Source organism: Lampris incognitus, chromosome 6, assembly GCF_029633865.1.
Source record: "Lampris incognitus isolate fLamInc1 chromosome 6, fLamInc1.hap2, whole genome shotgun sequence".
Taxonomy (NCBI): Eukaryota; Metazoa; Chordata; class Actinopteri; order Lampriformes; family Lampridae; genus Lampris; species Lampris incognitus.
Window position 1 is genome coordinate 59,771,790 of NC_079216.1, and position 19,517 is coordinate 59,791,306.

Here is a 19,517-nt window from a genome sequence, read left to right on the forward strand (position 1 = left end):
GCCCTAATTCACACATCTCAAATTAACAGAATTTCAGTGTATTTACCACTATTCATCCACTTCCGGATACTGTCATGGGATAAATTGTCAGAGAGCTGGAGTTTTTCCTCATACATACCAGAGGAGAAGCAGGGGAACATTCCCTCTATGAGTCGTATGTATCGGTGATAAATCAGCACCTTTCCCTTCTCATGCTCCACAGTAATCCTGTGCGGTTTCTTCTTCACCGATACCCTGGTGCGAGGGGAGGTCTGAGCCCAGTACGTGTCTTCATTACACAAGCTAATGACCCAGAAACCCACTGTCGGGTTTAGTAAGACGGTACTCGTCCTTTTGATGGGCTCTCCGACAGCACTTATGCACCAGTCCTTGCCACATCTGACCTCCGCAGCCCAGCTCTGCTTTCCAGAAATGAACCCAGTTGCTCCCAGTGCCGACATGGGGACTGTTGCAGTGTTCATGGGGGCTGTTGCGGTGTTCATGGGGGCTGTTCATGGGGGCTGTTGCAGTGTTCATGGGGCTGTTGGGGGCTGTTGCAGTGTTCATGGGGGCTGTTGCGGTGTTCATGGGGGCTGTTGCAGTGTTCAGGGTTGTCGGAAAGGAGCTGTTTACTGCCATACTGACCGCAGGTCAGCTCATCTATGAGGCTTACATTGGGTTGGGCTGCATTTGGATCCAGAGTGATGGGAGCTGGACTCATGAGCAGATGTCAGGGATCAAAACAACCTGTATGACTGAATTGCACCTTTATAGATAAACTAAAAACAAGTGATGGTCATAGCGAGATAACTAACCACATTTCACAATTTCAGCCATTTTCCTCCAAACTCTAAACTTCAGCTGTCCCAGACATTTTTGGAGTACCTGTTAAAATATGTCTAGTACACCATGGCTCTTGCATGGTGAAATTATTAACACCTTTTAATTATCCAAGACATGTATTGCTGGTTTTAAGTCCTGTGCATACATATTCTTCAACGTCATCTTGTACTCCTACTGTGAAAGAAATTAGATTAAAGAAATGGATCACCATGTTGATTATTAATTTAAACAAAAAAAGCAATGCATGAATAAAGGCTGTCTGTTTACCTGGAAGAACGGCACATCCTTTGCCCTGGTGGTCTTCTGTGTATCACCGATGATGGAGGGGAGGGTTTTGGTCATTTATCGCACGTCACACCTGTATGTTTTGATTTGTTCTTCATGTTGCACATCGGTCAACCTGGCCTTTTCCTCCCCCCACAGAAACCCGTATAACTTACAGAACTCCTCCTTAATCGCCTCCTGGTTTTGATGTGCGTGGCTCTGCAAATGTTTGGGGAACAGACATCAGCTATCTGCATTGATAAATACTCAAATAACGCTTCTCTGGGTGCTGTGGGAAACGGGAACTTGCGAGTTAGTCACATATGCCCTTAGAGTGGGGGGGTCCGGGGGCTGTGTTATGCTGTGGGGGGGCATTTTCTTGGCATGGTTTGGGTCCACTTGTCCCCTCAGAGGGAAGGGTCACTGCAAATCAATACGAAGATATTCTGAGTGATCACCTTTATCCTGTCATGGGACGTTTCTGTCCTGATGGGAGCGGTCTCTCCCAGGATGACAATGCCCCCGTCCACAGGGAACGAGGGGTCACTGAATGGTTTGATGAGGATGAAAATGATGTAAATCATATGCTATGGCCTTCACAGTCACCAGATCTCAACCCAGTTGAACCTCTATGGGAGATTTTGGACTGACGTGTTAGACAGCGTTCCCCACCACCATCATCAAAACAACAAATGGGGGAATATCTTCTGGAAGAATGGTGTCCATCCCTCCAGTAGAGTTCAGAGACTTGCAGACTCGATGACAAGGAGCACTGAAGCTGCTCTGGAGCCTGGTGGTGGACCAACACCTTACTAAGACTCTTTATGTTGGCTTTCCCTTTCATTTGTCACCCATTTGTGGTTGGTCACTCACCAGTTGGTCATGTTGAGCCTCTCACAGAGAGTCCCTACGTTGACTTGAAAGTAAACAACATTCAGTTCTGCCATTTCAGAGGGTTACAATAAAGATGCCCTGTGATGGTCTGGTGGCCTCCAGGGTGTCTCTGCACCTCCTCCCCAATGACTACCAGGATAGGCTCCAGCATCCCCGCGACCCTGAGGGCAGGATAAGCGGTTTGGATAATGGATGGATGGATGGATGGACAATAAAGATGGAGGAAAACAATGCAGAGCAGGAAACAAAAATATGCAGATTAAAAAGATATGTTTAAAAAAGATCTAATGTAAATGTAAAATACAAAGCATTTAGATGCTAAAAATACCTAGAAACCAAGGTTACAATAACCCATTAACGTTCTTATGATGCTATTTTCCAGTGAGCAATTATGCAAATACAACAAGATGTATAATTAATGTAGCACCATTAGAACAGTGGAGGGAATTCCTCTTCAATAACGATACTATCACAAGCTTTACCACGATATATTTCTTTTCCCCAGTTCTCCTTTCTCTTAAGTAATTGGAGATGCTTTGTTAAGATTTCCAGTTTGGTTGAAACCTCCATCTGAAATGCACATGGTTAGACTAATTAAAGTGCACCTTTTTTCTTCTTCTGGATTTGACTTGTTCCGTGGTACGTGGCTTCCCTGTAAGCTCACCATCAGCACCCCGCTTTCTCTGTTATCATGCATAATAAATGTCCCGTGTGTGAGACACACACACACACGGGACATTCTGGAGTCGCTTTCCGCTCCCACACTTTCCATTAAGGGGGCTTTTGCAAGTATCACGTCATCCCATCACATCCTTTAGCCAACCCGAGCTCGGGACGGAAAGTCTGCTGGCGGGTCGGTGTTTCCGTTAACGCTGACAAACTAGTTGAACTAGTCAGAGGAACATCACCAGCAGGAGTGTTGCTTCCTCACCTCTGAAATGAACACTACTATCATAATCATTTTGCATATGGGGATTATTATTGGACACTGATCTTTATAATGATAGATATTCCCGTTAATGAAAAGAAACAGCCTTCATAACGTTGCCCCAGACATGACTGACTCGAAGATGCATCCTAGGATGCACCGGGACACATCATCAGTGATGTCTCCTGAGGTCCTCGGGTCTTTCGGGTCTTTCAGCAGCATACACCCTCCCTCAGGCGGACTCAGCCAGGGTTGATCAGGCCCAGGCTTGTGTCCCGGCAGCATTGGCCCGCAGATCACTCCTTCTGATCCAAAGCCATCTGGAGGCCCTCTGCAGCCTGCACGGAAGACTTGACAGTGTTCCTTTTAGCAGCCCCAGCGATGCAAAGTAGAGACAGCATAATTTGTCAAAAAAAAAAAAGGCCTTGACTGCACAAATTTGCAGTCTGTGGAGTTATGCATATGCAGTGTGCAACAGTACAGGCCACATTTTGTCTCTTTAGAAAAGGCAAAGCTTAAATGTTGAGTTTGAGATGAGAACGAAGTCAGCATCCTCACACAATAGTCTTACACTATCAGATGAGCAAATATTGCACATAACCACTTCTCACTTCACTTTCAGCGAACTTTATTATTATTATTATTGTTATTATTATGACAAAAATGTTTTCATATACAACACATGGTAAAATGGCTCAACTCGTATGCAAAGCCGCTGATTTTTACAATGCATTTCAGTCAGCCCTGTCTAAATCATGACGTAATGGTAAAATCCACGTGATTTCTTGGAAAAAAAAATTCACATCACAATTCCACATGTGTTTCATGTTTGTGTTTTTGCTGCACGAGTCCTCTGAAATGGGAAAGGAGAAATAAAACAGAGGTAGTTTAAACAATTTCAATAACTGGATGTTCTCTCAACAATAGCAAACAGTTACATTTGACAGACTAGTTGAAAAGTCAACAATAAAACATTAAATTCTTTTTTTTCTTTTCTTTTTTTTTTTTTTTTTTGCTTTAACTTTGAACGTCATCGTTGTTGCTGCATGATCAGTAAGTTTTGCATTGGCCATGAACAACTTGAACAGACGGCAAGTGTGACCTGCAGCTTTGTCAGGCTTCCAACAGCCACACAGAGCTGAGAAAGTGGGAGACGGCTGTCCGGGACAAAGCTGAGGCCCGTCACCCATGTGGTTTTACAATCCAGAGATATAAGTGCTGGTGCAGTTTAAGCGAACGTCTTGGTCTCGGTGTCAACTTTGCTGTTGTCCCGTGTGGTGCAGACAATGTGTGGGGAGAGAAGAAGAAGCTGTGAGGCTTCCCGTTCTTCATCATCATCACTATGTGTTGCATCCTGCATCCGTGTTGTGCGGGTAAAACGGTTTTTCACCTCGCTTGGTTGTGCAAACTTGGGTCTTTTTATTTTGCAGCACCAAGAATTGAACTTGCTTTGATTTATGAGAATCAGCACTTTGCATCTACCGTCAGAAAAGTGTAAGGATGGGTCGCCCTCCTCGAGACCGCCCCGGCTGTCACCCAGCGCTCTCTTTGGAGGGAAGGCCAAGTGACAAACTCCCATTTAACCCCTGATCAGCTCTATGGGACCGATCAGGTGCGTTTATCATAACCGAAGAAAAGCACGACGAAATGAAACCTGTCAGGAAATCTGAATGGTGGAAGCCGTTGCATATCTAAGAAATATCAGAGTATCCAAAGCAAAGAAATATATACATACACAGTTCCTCTGGGTTACCAACGTTATTGATGCGACTGCTCCGCTCCCTGCTCGGCGTCTTAAATAACACATGCAACAAATGGTAGCTTATGTCCCTTTGCTTTCTGCATCTCAGTATTTTGGCTCTCCCCTAAAAAAAATGTTCGATTTCACGATCAAAACTTTGAACAGTCGCATCATATTTACATACAGCCACAAATATCAACGCACTTCAGTTCTGCATGAGAGCAACTCTCTTCTGCAGCTAATTATTCGACATGCACGTGATTGGTCAGGTAAGATCGTTTCCCAATAATACATAAGGTTTCCCTTCTCAACAATCTTTTGACTTAAACTGCAAAAAAACAACAAAAAACACAACTCTCTGTTCTAGACTTAAGAGGAAAACATCTCCAGAAGCTAATGCTGGATAGGAATTTATATGAGTAACACAATGTGTGTTGATTCTGTTCCTTAGTCCTTAAGACAAAGGAAAAGAGCTGCGTACCCCTGCTTAGTAAAGACATACTAGTTTTTAGATTGTTTAAGAGATTTTAGTTGGTATTTAGTCAGCTTTTACGAAACACTCCAAAAAAAAAAAACAAAACACTTTAAACTAACATCAGAATATTCTGTACATGAATACAATAATAAATATGTATAAAATAAATTCAGTTTCTTGATATTGGTTGTGATGCCGTATGTCCTCGACCTTGTAATGACAGAATGATCTCGGAGAACTAAAAACCGTTTGGTAACGAACTTCAGACACGCCAACGTGAGCAGAACCAAAATCCATTCAGTGTTATCGCGCCATTCATGTGGATGTGTGTAAGAGAACGGGTGTAAATTTGAATTTCACCGACATACCATGTTGCTAAGGTCATTGTGATCTCAATTAATGCTAATAATTACTTTTTCCATGAATATTTTCACATTAGTCATCCAATTATGAGTCTAACAAACAGGTAAAGTTGTGAGATATTCTCTTTGGATTGCTCCGTGTCCATCTTTAAACTGAAACTGCCCTAAAACCAGGCGGTCAGTCACCAGAGACCATGTAGGATTTCCTCTACTGTTTGTGATTTTGCAAAATGAGGCCCCCTCCGTAGGCTGTCGGCCACAGATGGACATCTGTAGGTAACCTGTAAAGACGTGGGTGCCCGATCCCTCCCCGCTAAGCCTCACTCCGGGGGCGCATGGTTGGATTCGGTGTTGTGTAGTCGCCGTCCTCTTCCCAGAGTAGTCGGGTCACCAGACTCCTCGTGTAGAGTCAGCACATCCAAAGCCGTCCCGCTTCTCTCAGTTCAGTCAGGAGCTTATGTGGACGAGGTTGAGGCGTTATGCTGCAGTTCCAATGTGTAAACGTCGCCGCACAATCACACAAAACCAGGCTTCATGGAGGCCTGGCGACATTTAGGACAACCTTTTGTCCCGTTTGTCTGCAGGCACCTAAAGGGAGGAGACAGTTTAGTGTCAGCAGCTTTATTTGTGGGCCCGTCCATAACTGATTATGTTTCCTTTATTAATCCCCTTGGGGAAATTCAGTGACTGCAAATGAGCCCATCCTAGCTGTGATCTGTGTAGCTAGGAGCAGTGGGCTGCCCGCCCCCATGCTGCGCCCGGGGACCAACTTCTTTTCCCATCGCCTCCGTCGGGGGCACAGGCAGGAGTATTAGCCCTAACATGTATGTTTCTTTTGATGGCAGGGGAAACCGGAGCACCTGGAGAAACCCCACCGCAGACACGGGGAGAACATGCAAACTCCACGCAGAGGATGACCTGGGATGACCTCCCCAAGGATGGACAACCCCGGGGTTCGAACCCAGGACCTTCTTGCTGTGAGGCGACAGCGCTAACCACTCGGCCACCGTGCCACCATATTATTATATTTACATTACTTATATTATTTTTTAAAAAAAACACACAAGGTGTAAATCTATGTTTCTTCTATTTGGACTAAAAATTATGTCTCATTGAGGCAGGATCTCACAAATGTTTTCGACCAGTGCAGACATCAAAAATGGAGGACAATACACCGCTCACTCAGTAACAGACCTCGGTGAGATGCTGGAGCTGAAAGAAAAATCAGACTGCATGACAAGAAAAGAGGATCCGCACCCTCAGATCTGTGCAAGAATTCATGCTCTTTTCTTTTAATTCAGACCAGTGCAGACATAAAAAAAACCTCGGTCTAGCTTTTGGGGTGGTTGTGAAGGCCAGAGCAAGCCAGAATCAATTATAAATGATCGATTTGTAGACTTTTTTTTTTTCCCTTAATTTTTGTGAAAAGACTTTCTTACACCAAGTGTATTTAAAAACGATTTGAGAGCCGAGAAAAAAAAAAGTATGGTTTAGTTTTTTTATGACTTGTTTGTAAATCAATGATAGATCAACAATGGAGCTCAATAATAGAATTTCAAGATGTGCGATAGATTCTTTACATGTGCTAACGTTCCTTGATTAAGATATATCACATGGTGCCATTGACCCAAAGTGGATGGAGGATGGGGAAGCGGTTGCTTTTCTCACAGGGCTAGCTAGCTAGGTTAATACAGTAACTAACTTGATGCATTTCCACAAATACAGTAAATATAAGAGTTGCATAGTAGTGACACGTCGCCTCGCCTCATCTTCGCAGTTTGCACCAATTACCGGGGGGGGGGGGGGTGAGTCAGTGAACTAATTAATGGAGACTCACTAAAGAGTCGTTCATTTTGAACAATTCGTCCATGACTCGCACATCACCAATGCAGAAAGGATGGGGAACAACTGCAGGTGTTTTGCATGTCACAGATAAACAGAGACAAGGCTGAGAATCGGTGAATTTCCCCCTTTGATGGGGGACGGCATCCCCTTGCACCACCCTCAAACTGACCTCTGCCAATCGTTCCTTTTAAACTTGACACATTGGTAGTACAGAGACATAAAGAACTAAGAGGTATAGGCTGAAACTACCCACTTGAGGTGGAAAATATGGGAACAGGGTAAGGCCTGCAGCAGTTGGTCCTTTTCCCCAATGGACTCGCCACACATTCCACAGTAAAGCTCCAGCTCCTCCACACACTGCAGGCACTTCACCACATGCTCCCTCAGCAACTCCTGCTGCCCTTGACTGCGGAAGATCCCCTCACTCAGGCAATGAACCTTCAGTATGCAAAGCTTAGGTATACAGGACAAAGAGAAACCAGCATGAGATGCACCATAAATGACCATAAATTATAATAACGATAAACACGTGACAATTACAGCTTCAATTTACCTTGTTTCCTACTCCCTCGGCCACCTCTTGAGCACGCTGCAATGACTCCAGAGCCTAGAAAATTGAGAGCGGGTGATGGTAGGTCACAAATACCACTTAATAGCAACGATGTGTTCATGTTCCCAATTAGATTTCAGTTGGGAGCCCAATTGTTATATATATTCAAGTATGTGGCTCGAGAAACAAATTATATTTTGGTTGTAGTAATGACCTTATCTAGATCTTTCTTGAGTAGCCAGCACTTTGCTACTCCCAGATAGACCTGCGCTTGTCCAAGACGATTTCCCGTCTCTGTCATGATACACATTGCAGATTCATAGCGAGGGAATGCTTTCTGGACATAGGAAGGAAAACAAATAATAACAATACATGATGGATATCAGTATAGTCTTAAACAGGGAAAAAAAATGTAATGTTGAATTAAAAACTGGTATTTCAGCAAGAAAACCCATAAATTAAGTCTGAACATACGATAACCTCTGCTGCAGTAACCACCAATGGCCTCAACCTAAATAAACTTGCATGAAAGACGATCCCTTACTTCAACGTCTCTCCTGCAGCGGTGAATATCTGCAAAGTTTAATAAGCACAGAGCCTGGAGAGGACGGTCGCCATGCTGCAATGCAATCTTCATGGATTCCTGGTGGGGGGACAGAGTTCAACAAGCTTCATTTCATATCGAGTCAGAACACAAAACCAATTCACACCACAAAAAGAAGCACAGAATACTTTGTTAAACACCGTGAAAGGAGAATAAGTGAAAATAACAGTTGTTTTTTTTTACATTTCGATTGATTCGGCTGGTCTGATGCAGTGGATTTGTCATGGCCAAAGCCCTACAATACAACGGCAAAGCAGCAAAGTCCTCTCAGCTATGGCCAGTTTTTAATCTGTAATAGTGAATCATCATTTTCTTCAGTGGCCTCTTGAAACGTTCCTTGAATGCTATAAATTGCTACTTTGGCCTTGGAAATACTTTGCCACACGCCAGGTCGTCCTGTGAACAGGAACAGTCATTACCGGAGCCAATGACAAGAAAACAAAAAGGAGATGAGCTTGCCCTGCCTCCTCATCTGTGTTGTGACACCGGTGTGCAGCAACAAAAAGAGAGAAATGTGATTTTGAGTCCACATAGCATGGCTTTACAAAGATAAAGTTTCACAGTATATAGCTGGGAATTGATAGTACTTCCGTAAAAGGTTGTTAGAGGTATAAAATCAAGTCACGTCACTTTTTTTTTTTGTATAGCCCAAAATTACAATTCAAAATCACATTATTGTGTGTGACATCCCCTATCCTTACACCCCTGATGCTTTACCACACAATATCACCATGTGCGGCAGCCTTGTGTCTAGCTTCTGGCAGCATTACGATGAATTGTTTATGAAAATAAACACAGATTACACGTCCTTCACCTTAGGAGTGATGGATATAAACTCTTATAAAGGTCGGATGCATCCTTTCCGGGTTATAGCTGCAAGTCATAGCCTTTCATTGAATGCATAGGTCCCTTAGCACATTTTGAGTGCCTGTACCTGCAAACAAGAACCCCCCACGGTGGGTCTATGATAGACTTGAAAACTGATGGGGAAAGCGAGACATTGCATCAAAATGAAGACCCCCCCCCCCCCCCCTCAGACAGCGGTATCGTGAAATACATCCCTCTGCCCTGTTACTGTACTCATACTTTTGCACTCCAAGGCAATGACATCAAGTTATTTTTCCTCCCTCGGTACATATTTAGAACAAGAGTTCAGGCTATAGGCACTCTCTTCATTAACACTTTAAACCAGCACCTCTGTGGACATATTTTTGTCGAGGTCCGCGGCCTAGTACAACGGACCAACTCGACACCTGCACCTGTCAGTTGCACAGCGGGTTCTTTGCAACCCTGACATCAGAACGGACAAAGGCATCGAAGGGAGGGAGGGCGGGGGGGGGGCACAAAGTTTGGAAGACCCACACTTTTGATGTTGCATCATTTACTAGCTGTGCTCTTTTAACAGATTGGGTGCAGTGATAAAGCCTGTCTCCGGGGTCAAGTCTCATCTGCAGAACGTTAATAAAACACAATACCTCGCAGCACTCCATGGCATCGGGCAGACGCTCCAGCTTCCTGTAGGCCACGGACATGTGATATTGGCTCATGGCACGATACTTGAGGCTCCAGCTCTTACCGTAGTCGTTGACCAGCTCAGCTGCTTTGCAGGGGAAGAACAAGGCTTTCTCGTAGTCCTGTTGGTACAAATTGGTGGGTGATGAGTGGGACCGCTGGCGTCACATTGTTAACCAGGGACACTATCGTAGGGCGAATGCTACCTTTACATGCAAGATAGGGCATTCGGCTTTGATTTGTTGGTTTTCAGCTCCTTTTTCCGTGAGCCTTAAGGTGGCATGCATAAAAACAAAATATCTGCTCAGCCTTGTGCCTCTCACCGACTCGGGCATGTGTTTTTTGTTTCATAAAGTGATGTGACACACGAGTACATTCTTTGAACACCCCCCCCCCCATCACAATCCCATTGAAATCGAGCTCCCTTTGGAAGCCAGGGTATTACTCTTACAAATCTCCAGTGTCAAATGAGCCTTTGCCACGTAGCCTACCTTAACCAATTAGTCTTTGTATTATGGTACACAGTCATGTGCGCACAAACCGCTATTTGTTTCACATAGTCTGCAGGTTTGTTATACTGTGCAAGTGTCTGCACTGGCAGCATCAAAATTGCTTGCACAATGATCTCAATACATGGCCTGCCCAATTAATGAGGCCCATTAGCATCACGTAATTGTGATTGGCCCCGGTGCAAATTTGTTTTGCCCCCCCCGCCTCCAACACAAGCGCGCACAGACGCACGGACACACATAAACACTCCAGACAACCGCAAAGCAGACAACTGCTGTGTGCCACCGTGGAGAGGCTCACCATGCAACTCTCATCCTGCAAACCAGGATTTGACCGGCGCCACAAACAGCAGCCAAAGCGGCAAGAATCGGTCCCTCGTCCATTCTGTGGGGTGACACTGCGCGTTGCGTAGCAAAAAAGTTCAAGACAATTTAACTCTGGCAGTGGGCGGAAGTGTGCGTTAGACGAGCGCGACCGTGACAGTTTCACAGGGTTGCACCCACTTATCGCTCTGCCTGACAGATCGCCCGTGCCTCCCTACCTGCCCGCTCGTCTCTCGTTGGAAATGAATTACTTAGGCCCGTCAATCACGCCCCCACCCCCCGTCTGAAAAGACCATTAAGCAGCAAAAAAAAAATCTCCTTCCTTCATGGGGCCCCCCCAACAGTTTCTGGGCCCCAGTGCAGCAAACCGGTTGCACCATTATGGCAGTGATGAGGCCTCCTCTCATAAGAAGTAGTTCAGAAGGATACAACTAACGAAGCATTTCAGATTTTTCTCTTGCATATGTAAAAGACACTTATTCACTTGTCAGGATAGGATCTTTTTCTGATCAAATCAGATGCAACCATTCGAAGATAATGCTAAGGCAATCTACAATACACCCCGACACTGGCGTAGCTAAGAATTTGAATGAATGCGGGTGAATGAAGTCGTCTTTATTCATCGGCTGTCTATTGCTGTAGCGTTCTCCTCACTTCTGTGCTGTATGTTTTTTTCAAAGGCCTGAAAAGGCAATAATTTTTTGTGTTATCTCAGTCCACCCATTGTGGAAATCACAAGACATTGCAATTAGTAAAAAGCAAACGCAAGTAAGTGCCCTTTCAAACTGAACACGAACACTTTATTCATCATTCTGACTGGGCGCTTGGCAATTTACACAGTAGAAGATGTATAAAAAACATCATTTCAAGTTAAGTAACAAGAGGATAGTTAAAATTGTTATTATATAATTTCATATTTATGACCATCATTTGAGCTCATGGGCAGTGTAATACAAGGCCAGTGTTATTTGGCTGACTATATGATGGTGTTTGCAACACATTTGGAACAGTCAAAGATATTTTGTTTTTTGGGAGGGGGGATGATTTCAAACCTAAAGTCCCTCCCCCTGGCTATGCCAATGTGGCAGTGAATCTGGATCCTTGGGACTCATAAAAACTGCCTACTGAATTAAAAACAATCAAATCATTCATACAAAAAAAACCCATAGCCGATGGAGCATATGCTCTGTGGTACAGTACCTTGAGCTGGGCATAGAAGTTCCCCAGACTGCAGCACACTCGGCACTCCAACATCTTGTCGTCGTTGTTGTGTGCGTAGCGGAGGGCCTTCTCGTAGCTCTCCAAGGCTTTCTGGAAGACACTGAGGCCAAGGAAGGCATTGCCCATGCTGAGACATACCTGGCCATTGAGCTGTAAGCTGACAGTGGTACCCTGCATGTTTAAGCAGGTCTTACAGTAGGAGACTGTTTTCTGGAAGTCACATAACTTCTCATTGCTGCGTGCCAAGTTCAGGTAGCCTTCTGTCAGGTAGTCTGGGTCCTCCATCTCTCTGGCAGTGTCAATCTGAGCTAGGGCATACTGCATAGAGAGGGTCAGAGCGAGATGATGTGAGGACTGGGAATCACAGCAGAAATAATCTGATTAAATCTTATACAAAATTCATCAACACAAATGCAAATACATATCTTACAGGAGATTTTAAAGTTGTTTGGTCCCTAGTTCAAGACCATGGTAGTTAAGATAATAAGGACCTAAGGAGATTTTGGGTGCTCAGTGAGTAAGTTGGATTATGTCAACAAGACGGCCCATGTTGACACTCAGGTTGCATGCATACTTATTTATCCCACACCGTGTAGAAGCCACAAATTAACCCATTGATTTCAAGATCACACTTAAGAGGCGCCAAGAGGTCATCTTTATACTCTCCCTGCATAATTATCCTTGCTGACATTATCAGAATGCCACAATTTCAGAAAAACAACCGAAACTTCCTCGCAGACATAAAATAAATGGCACTTACAGCAGCATCCCCTCATCAGATAGCTCTCCCTTGCACACTGCAACTCCCGGGTACATAAGCTTGGAAGCCTACTTTTTTGCCTGTGTGATTCTGATAATAATTCACATAATATGATTACGCAGTAAAAGCCATCTGTCTAGCTATCGATCGCAGTCCTTTTTTGAAAATGGGGGACGTCTGAACAAACACCATGTATATCAAATGTCAACTATGCGGGTTGTTACTTGGGATGCTTACCTTGAGCATCTCCTTATATTTTCCAAGTTCTGAGTGAGCTGTGATCAGGCACCCCAAAACCCGAAACTTCCCTCCAGGATCCGAGGATTTTTCCAACACTTTTGTCCAGACGTGCAGGGCTTTGTCTGTCTGATTCGACTGGTACAGCTTTAGACCCTTCTCTATCTGCTGCTTGGTTTGGTCCTGGCCCATCTCTGGTAGAAGGTTCCCTCATAAAAATATTCATTCGTTTAGATGGAGCAATTGCAGCGAGGGAGCAAGAAAATAAATCCTTGCCATGCACAGTACAACTCCAAAAATGATCCCGAGAAGACGATCCTCTAAGAGGTCGGTGCCAGAAGGCCTACCGGATCCAGCTCTCTCAGCTCAGGCAGCACTGAGAGGGAAAAGAAACTGGATCCACCACAGTAAAAGAGCACCAAACTAATACCATTATGACCAATCACTTCGTGGTGAGAGGAAAATATCCTCCCTAGTAAACCCAACAATGGCCCCCCCCTCCAACTCTCCCTCTCTGTAGTGAGTGTTAGAAAAATCCTCCTTCAGACTTCCGCTTGAAAAATGCAAAAGAGACACGTCTCCCTGTACCGTGCTGGCAGCGATAGCCCAGAATATCTACTCCCTCCACACCCCGGCAAAAGGAATTCGCAGCACCCCTTCGTCTGACCCCCTCCACCTGCCTCCAAGTGCTGGCGCTACAACAGATGGCCCTGTCACTCAAGACCATGTGTCCCCTCAGGAATTCTGCTCTGCCCCAAGTAAGCAGTCCCAAGGTCACAATACCCTCCTAGCGATCTACCCTCTCCCAGTCACACTACTCCCCGACCAAACACAGGATCGAAATACTCACATCCTTACCCATTGGGGCAAAAAAAAAATCAAAACATAACACGCATCCAGGAATGGATCTAACCAGAATGTCTCCATCAACTCTCTGGACAGAGATTGGGCTATAAACGGATAGAGTGCTCAACACAGGGCCGAGATTTCAAACGGTGCTCGCAGTGTCCGGCAGTACCCATTGGTGGTCCTTATGGAGACGTGTATGTGCCCCCACAACCTCCCTCCCCTTACCTTGACATCAGCAACTGATGCTTAGAATAGTTCGCAAAGTCCAACATGTTAAGGGGCTTGGGTTTCAGCAGCACAGCCTGCAGCACCACATCAATGGGATCAGAGCATTGGCCTCGCTAGCGTAGCTTTCACTCCCACAGTCCCCTCTCACCCACTGCAAGGATACAAATAGGCCCTTTTTATCGCCTTGCCATTCACAAGATGTGGTACCAATTCTGTGATAAATCTCGGAGGTCTGTCTGTGTCGTGCAGTGTGCCTATGTTAAAAACATCTAGAATCATAACATGAGCATATTTACCCCTGGATTTGCTATCTAGGTGCAATGATGAAAGATCTCGGGCAAATCTTTGGTGGTAAATGTGACGTTTATAGGCAAGATGTGGGAATACTTTTGCATCATGGTATAGCACAGAGGCTTCAGGTAGGAAAACAAGACATCACAATCCATAGCTGCAATTATATATTCAATACTTCTGATAAGAGTTTAATATGAGGTACACCTATAATATTCAGCAAAAATTACCTCAGGGCAAAAAAAAGAAAAGAAAAGTGAAAATGTAAAAAAAATAAAAATAAAATATTGAATAGCTGTGTGCACACAAAAACAAGATGCATGCTCAATAATTAAAATCAAAGAAAAACAGTGTCCAAATGAACTGATTCAACTTTCTTTCACAAAAACAAGATATTGTTGTATGAGCACAATGGTATATTTTTTTTACTTACATTTTACATATTGTACATCTTCTTCTTTCGGCTTGTTCCCTGTTTTTCAGGGGTTGCCACAGTGGATTTTATAGTTTCCATCGGTACCATGCGAGGGCACAGCGCCAATGGTGGCTGTTGTTAACCCAGGCCTCGACCGTTCCGTCTTGTCACTTCACATACTGATTTGGCAAAATTTTACATCGGATGCCCTTCCTGACACAACCACTAGCCATTTTACATATTGTACATATGTTTCAGTAAATGAAAAATCACACAGGAAACAATGATTAACTGGGTACCTTCACCACTAAAGGGCTGAATGTGCCTCAACTCTTAATGGACAAAAACAAAAGACACATTGTAATACAAGCCTCTCAAGAGTCCTGTGGTTGTATGAGACTGTGAAATATACAAACCCACTGTGTCAACACCAGCTCTGCCTCTACACCAAGTCTCCCCCTCAGAGGATGCCAGGATAGCTCATGAATAGATTTTAATCATAATTCCTGCGATTACCAGCAGAGAATAGATGCAACAGTGTCAACATCCACACAGACTTTCAGGCCAATACAAACTGCCAGTTTGTGAGGAGGATTTTGATGCCCCTTATCACAGAGACCCCAGATGTGGCAGGGTTGAACTTCAAGGTGTTTGCATCACCTTTTTTACACTTGTCCCTGAAAACGTATATACAGCCATTACAGCTTGCCACCTTCCAGATTGAGGGAACACAGCTCCATGACTCGGGGAAGCGCAAGCGGGTGAAGCTCTCCAGCAGCGGATTGTAGCAGACCAAGGAGTCTCCCTCTGCTACGATGAAGATCACGTCCATGTGAGCAGCAGCATGCATGCAGCCTGCAAACGGCAGCATGTAGGGTTTAATCTGGCACTTCTGAGTGGTGGTGTCGAAGCACTGAATGAGACGGGATGGCTTAGTAAAGAAGTCCATGTCATTCTCTTCTCCCCCTAGCAGGTAGATGGTACCGCTCAGGTTAACCCCTGCAGCCCCAGATACTGCTGTGTCCAGCTGGCTAGTCTCTGTCCACACATTGTCCTTCACCTTGTAGTAAATTACAGCATTAGACAGGGTGTCCTGCAAGGTTTTGCCTCCTAGAGAGTATATGGTGTCCTCGCTGGAGACAGACACCATAGTGTGGTGGAGACGGTCTCTGGGCAGTGGGGCACAGCGCTCCCAGTCCATGGTGTGCATGTTGCACTTCCACATGCGGCGGGGTATGGAGCCCCCCACCACATACAAGTCTGCTCCATGCTTACAGGCTGCTGTGATCTGGTGACACAAACTGTTCTGTCCACTCACGCTGATGACATCATCCTCATCACAATACAGAGACACGGCCAGGGAATGAGTCCGTGTCTCTTCCTTTCCTATTAAGTAGATATGGACGTTCTCACCAATTTCCTGTAGGCAAAAAAGAAAGACGTTAGATAAAGAATTCCTCAAGACAGAGCATGAGGGAAACCCTTTAAAAACCAGTTTGAAGAGAACATTGCCTTGAGGTTTTCCTGAAGAACACATGAAAACTCCTCTCTCTCCACTTTGATGTGGTTTATCCACGTGTCAATGGCCACTGTTGGATTCTGGGAGCTCGGAACACCATCTGCAGCACGATGTAAAAACAAAACTGGTATGCATTTAGTTCCAAATGTACGACATTTATTTTCATACAACGCAACTTAGAACATAACAGTGTATGAGAATATACTTAATTATGCACTGATTGCGTAATACCTTTAATGATATCCAAGAGCAGACACAGTGGCAGATTGAGGAATTCTTCTGTCTGATGCAACTGGATCAGGTGGATTTTGGCACAATGCTTGGCAGCAGTGTACAACTCCTGGTCACTGTGTCTGTCTGCCAGCCACATTACCTAAGCAAAACAAAAAACATGTTCTCATAAACTTAACACCATGTAATTGATGCTGAGGAACAAATGACTGCTTGAACTAGAAGTAAACCAAACGAGAAAGACACCTGGAGGCAGTTCTTGACCTCCACTGTCCGTGAAAGAAACCGGGAGCATTCCTCGAACAGGGCAGTCAACTGGTACATATCCGCCATCTCGTACGTGTCCTGCAGGTCCTCCACCCTCAGCTTTATAGTGCCATGGTAGATGTAGTCGACCAGCAGCTGGAAGACTGCCGCGCTAACATCTTTCAGCTCAATACTGCGGTTGTGGGACTCTTTGAGGTTGGACGTGAACATGGAGCGGAAGAAGCTGCTCTGGGCTGAGAGGACCAAGCGGTGCAGCTGGAACTCTTTGCCATCCACAGTGATGGTAACGTCAGCAAACAGGCCATCCTCCAGACACAGGTCCATGATGCTCTTCACCACCCGGCTGGAGTGGGAGCGGTCGGTGAAGGTGTATCCCAGGAAGTAGTTCTCCTCTGCCACCGAGCCACCCACATTAGGGCTCCCCTTCTCACTAGACTCCATCTCTTTGGCTCTCCTGAGAAGACGGGTGGAGTACAACATTCAGTTAGGTCCAAAGAAGACTGACATGTTAACAACTGGGATGGTTAGCTGGTTAAAGACACTTCACAATGGCATCGCTTTCTAAACACTGATGGGGGGGGGGTTAAACCCCGAGTTCGCATGATAACTGAATACTTGTGTGGCGAAAGTGCGTTGGCGGTTATGTCAACGCCAACTGACCGTGCTCCACTAACATTAGCTCCGTTACGTTATGATAAGTTGGCATATGGCTACCGTTAGCATCCTGTCTGTTTCAGCGACGGGAGGCGTTTGCTCGGGTGCAAACTGAATTATGTTAATGTGACGGTCGTTGCTGATGCAGATACGTATTTAGTGTGGGAAGGCCGAATCACCATATGCTAAAATAAATAACTAATAAACTGGTCTAATTTACCTTTTGTCCACTACTTTATCAAACACAGACTTTGAACCGTCATCCGGAAGTAAATAAACTTTTTTTTCTTTAATCGTCAGCCGCAAACGTTCTGTAGGTGTCGATTGGCGCTGCTGCCTCCGAGTGGTGGAGTTGTGTTACTACAGGTAGCGTTTGAGACGCTTGATCCAGCCATGGACGTAGCAGAGACCTGCCCTCTTTTGAGTATTTCACAAACATGTTTTTTTCTCAACAAAACTCGTGTGTCAATGAAACCATAATAGTTCAACACTGCATCGACAAGCGTCCAGACATCAGTCCAACACATAACGGTTACCAACTGCGGAGGATTTTAAGAGAGAATATAACAAAAAAATCTGCACAAGTGTATCTGCAGAATCGCAACCTGAAAATATTGCAGCGCCACAGCCAATTGGCTTTCGTGCCCTTTTTTCCGAAGAACAAAAATTCATGGCATTCAGTCCGCTTCTTCTGCCTGGCTTTATAAAAGTGGCTTAAGCGAGGCAGATGTGAGAGGTACTCTTGATATCTGTCGATAACCATTGAGGAGAATGGATATGAAATTACGAATTCAAATCTGCATCCAGATCTTGTTAGGGTTGTGGTTCCAGCAAGTATTTAAGGGTGAGTTGAAACTGACCACCTGCTCGACGCTTCGAAATCAAACGTTGTTGTTGTTGTTGTATGATTCTGCATGAACAAACGTGCATTGTGCACAATACATGCAAAAAAGAAGTGAAATTTGAAGTTATATGTAAGCATGTAATGCCTTCAGGGCCGTTCCGTGTTTTATGAAGTGACTCATTATTCAACTGTCATACTTTCTACAGTAGATGTAGCCGCATCCATATATGAAAGTTCTGCCTCTCAGAGAATCGGCAGATCAGCTTCCGATGCAAGCCTGATGTTTGAGGTATATTCCTTCCTTATTGATTTCCAGGAGTCCTTGTTGCAAATGCATTAACTGTCCCCCAGTAGTTGACCTGCATTGGTTATGTCCTTTATTCCTGTACTTGTGCATGCAGTTTTTGCTGGGTGGGGTGGAGATTGACCAGGACAACAACATTCTCTTGCTTGACAAGGAGATGGCATCCATGAGGCAGGGACGAGCGTTCACAGCTTGCATTAATGACAATGTTGCCAAAACTCTGACCTCCATGGAGGAGATGCTGATGACACTAGAGAGGAACAAAAGGAAACCCTTCTCTCAGATCCAGTTTGACGGTCTAGTCCTAAGCATGGTCTACTCTGCTCATCAGGCCCAGCGCAAGGAGAGAAAAGAGGAGCAACTTGCCTGGGGCGGCATGCTGATCCGATTGGCCAACATCACTGTCAATAATCTGCGTGGACAGTACCTCATTACTAATGCACAATATCTTAACTAATTTTCTGTATAAGATCGAGAATGAATCATGTAAACCAAGCAGTAACTGGGTTTGTATTCATATTATCAGCATGTTTTATAACATTTATAAATCATACACAAAAGCATACTAAACTGTTGGCGCAATTCAACCACATATGAACATTTTTATTAAAGCATAGTACAAAAATAAAAGGCAATTACAAAAGTTCCTGTTATATACAGTTTATAATATGAATATATAAAACATCTCTATTAAAGGTATCAACCACGTGGTGAGGGTTTACTCATTGGCAAGATGCAAAACACCATCCTTAAACATGATAAACAATCCCTGAAGTAAGAAGCGCATCTCGCATCTATAATGTACTGGGTTTTTTTATAGTTTGCAAATCACTTATAGTTACTGTTAATGGTACATCAACCATCTGA

The 19,517-nt window shown here is 44.5% G+C and overlaps 4 protein-coding genes across 5 annotated transcripts; 1 reads left to right on the top strand and 3 right to left on the bottom strand.

Annotated features, from left to right (window-relative positions):
- Positions 1–17: 17 nt before the first annotated feature.
- Positions 18–2,597, bottom strand: LOC130114608 (zinc-binding protein A33-like). Its single transcript, XM_056282471.1, has 2 exons — positions 2,417–2,597; positions 18–492 (listed from the first exon to the last, which is right to left on the bottom strand). The coding sequence occupies exons 1-2, from the start codon at positions 2,548–2,550 to the stop codon at positions 18–20; spliced, it is 609 nt and encodes a 202-aa protein (XP_056138446.1). The 5' UTR covers positions 2,551–2,597.
- A 3,280-nt stretch (positions 2,598–5,877) lies between these two features.
- Positions 5,878–13,274, bottom strand: rapsn (receptor-associated protein of the synapse, 43kD). Of its 2 annotated transcripts, XM_056281767.1 has the most exons (8): positions 13,049–13,274; positions 12,031–12,369; positions 9,961–10,119; positions 8,426–8,524; positions 8,096–8,218; positions 7,885–7,938; positions 7,585–7,784; positions 5,878–6,074 (listed from the first exon to the last, which is right to left on the bottom strand). In XM_056281767.1, the coding sequence occupies exons 1-8, from the start codon at positions 13,238–13,240 to the stop codon at positions 6,002–6,004; spliced, it is 1,239 nt and encodes a 412-aa protein (XP_056137742.1). In that variant the 5' UTR covers positions 13,241–13,274; the 3' UTR covers positions 5,878–6,001. The 2 variants fall into 2 exon arrangements, with proteins under 2 accessions (XP_056137742.1, XP_056137743.1); XM_056281768.1 differs by lacking the exons at positions 7,885–7,938; positions 8,096–8,218 and having other exon boundaries at positions 13,049–13,240.
- Positions 13,275–14,272: 998 nt separating this feature from the next.
- kbtbd4 (kelch repeat and BTB (POZ) domain containing 4) lies at positions 14,273–17,752 on the bottom strand. The gene is made up of 5 exons (XM_056282233.1): positions 17,723–17,752; positions 16,828–17,302; positions 16,582–16,723; positions 16,344–16,450; positions 14,273–16,251 (listed from the first exon to the last, which is right to left on the bottom strand). The coding sequence occupies exons 2-5, from the start codon at positions 17,287–17,289 to the stop codon at positions 15,391–15,393; spliced, it is 1,572 nt and encodes a 523-aa protein (XP_056138208.1). The 5' UTR covers positions 17,290–17,302; positions 17,723–17,752; the 3' UTR covers positions 14,273–15,390.
- Positions 17,753–18,009: 257 nt separating this feature from the next.
- LOC130114235 (protein FAM180A) lies at positions 18,010–19,517 on the top strand. The gene is made up of 3 exons (XM_056282046.1): positions 18,010–18,346; positions 18,553–18,635; positions 18,748–19,517. Exons 1-3 carry the CDS (start codon positions 18,274–18,276, stop codon positions 19,105–19,107), a joined length of 516 nt encoding a protein of 171 aa, XP_056138021.1. The 5' UTR covers positions 18,010–18,273; the 3' UTR covers positions 19,108–19,517.